This window comes from Cicer arietinum, unplaced genomic scaffold (genome assembly GCF_000331145.2).
Source record: "Cicer arietinum cultivar CDC Frontier isolate Library 1 unplaced genomic scaffold, Cicar.CDCFrontier_v2.0 Ca_scaffold_2802_v2.0, whole genome shotgun sequence".
Taxonomy (NCBI): domain Eukaryota; kingdom Viridiplantae; phylum Streptophyta; class Magnoliopsida; order Fabales; family Fabaceae; genus Cicer; species Cicer arietinum.
This window is the reverse complement of record NW_027336451.1, coordinates 6,014-7,591: the sequence shown is the minus strand read 5'-3', so window position 1 is coordinate 7,591 and position 1,578 is coordinate 6,014. Positions and strand designations below refer to the sequence as shown.

General features: G+C 32.3%; 1 protein-coding gene across 1 annotated transcript; it reads left to right on the top strand.

Annotated features, from left to right (window-relative positions):
* The first annotated feature begins 213 nt into the window (after window positions 1-213).
* Window positions 214-1,516, top strand: LOC101498607 (large ribosomal subunit protein P1-like). The gene is made up of 3 exons (XM_004516969.4): window positions 214-306; window positions 394-600; window positions 1,442-1,516. The coding sequence occupies exons 1-3, from the start codon at window positions 238-240 to the stop codon at window positions 1,493-1,495; spliced, it is 330 nt and encodes a 109-aa protein (XP_004517026.1). The 5' UTR covers window positions 214-237; the 3' UTR covers window positions 1,496-1,516.
* The last annotated feature ends 62 nt before the right edge of the window (window positions 1,517-1,578 follow it).

Here is a 1,578-nt window from a genome sequence, read left to right as displayed (position 1 = left end):
TGGTGTATATATATATAAATATATATAAACCATGTGTGTAGATATATATATCACGTGATATACACATATATATATATATATATATATATATATATATATATATATACCATGTGGTAGATATATACACACGTGATATATATATATTAGTATATATATTTTATATACACACGTGATATATATATCTACCCACATGGACGTGATATATGGAGCAGCTCGCGATCAAATCTATACGCAGCCATGAGTGCCGGCGAGTTAGCATGCATCTACTCCATCTTGATGCTCCACAATGACGGAATCGCAATCACCGTCAGTTTATTATCTTTCATTTAATCATCTTTCTAATTTACCAAATTCATTTTCAGATCTCAAATTTCTTGACTTTTTTTTTTGTAGGCGGAGAAGATTAACACTATCTTGAAGGTTGCTGGCGTCACTGTCGAATCATACTGGCCAAGGTTATTCGCCAAACTTGCTCAGAATAAGAGCACTGACGATCTCGTTTTGAATGTTGGCGCTGCAGGTGGTGCTGCTGTTGCCGTATCCGCTACTGCTGCTGGTGGAGCCGTTGAAGCTGCCGCACCTGCCGCCGAGGCCAAAAAGGTACTGTTAGTAATGCTTTATATTAGGTTTCTGTCTTAAGGGTTATATTTAGTAATGATATATTATTGATTGATGTTTTAACCTAATACTATTAAAACTTCAATAGTAAATTGAAATTTTTGTACATTTTCTAGTTTGGATGATCATTTCATAAAGGCTTTGTTGAATGTAGTGTTAAATGTATACCTCGATGTTCAACTGATTAGACAATAATTAGTGGGGTTTAATTTTTTTTAATGCGGGTAGACTGTAACTCTTTTAGATGTATAAAGACATGAAATAGACTTAATAGTTTTTGAGAACACATAGAACAGATTATTTGTGCTTGCTGTATTTTTTTTATACTTGTCACTTTTATTTACCGAATCCTGTTTCTGGTTTCTCTGAGCCCAGTTCGGAATATTTATATGTAAACCTACTGTTAAATTTTGTAATTTCGTTGTCTGAACGACAACAAAGATATTAATTACTTTATAGTAACACGATTGTAATTTGATTGTTGTAGTTTCATTGAAATTTGGGAATTCAACTATCAATTGTAGCTTAATAGTTCTTTGAGTGTAATTATCCACAATTAGTAATAGTATTTTTGGGTATTATTTTGCTCTGACATTAATTGAGTTTAATGTAGTATTATTATAGGTTATGCAGTTCGTAATCAGCACTGCGCAGACTTTATTAACTGCATATTGTATATTGTACTAAAAAACTTATATCTTGATGCAGTCCTGCATATTGTATATTGTACTAAAAAACTTATATCTTGATGCAGTCCATACTTGCTACTTAATATGATATTGTATATAAGTAACTGAATGTGCTTCATATTTTGTGTTTGCAGGAAGAGGCAAAGGAAGAAAGTGACGATGACATGGGTTTTAGTTTGTTTGATTAGGTTTTTCTTTTTAGTTTGTCAATCCAGACTTGTACTCCTTTCCAGGAGTGTTTTCTGGAGACACTTGTTTTGTTTTATAAATT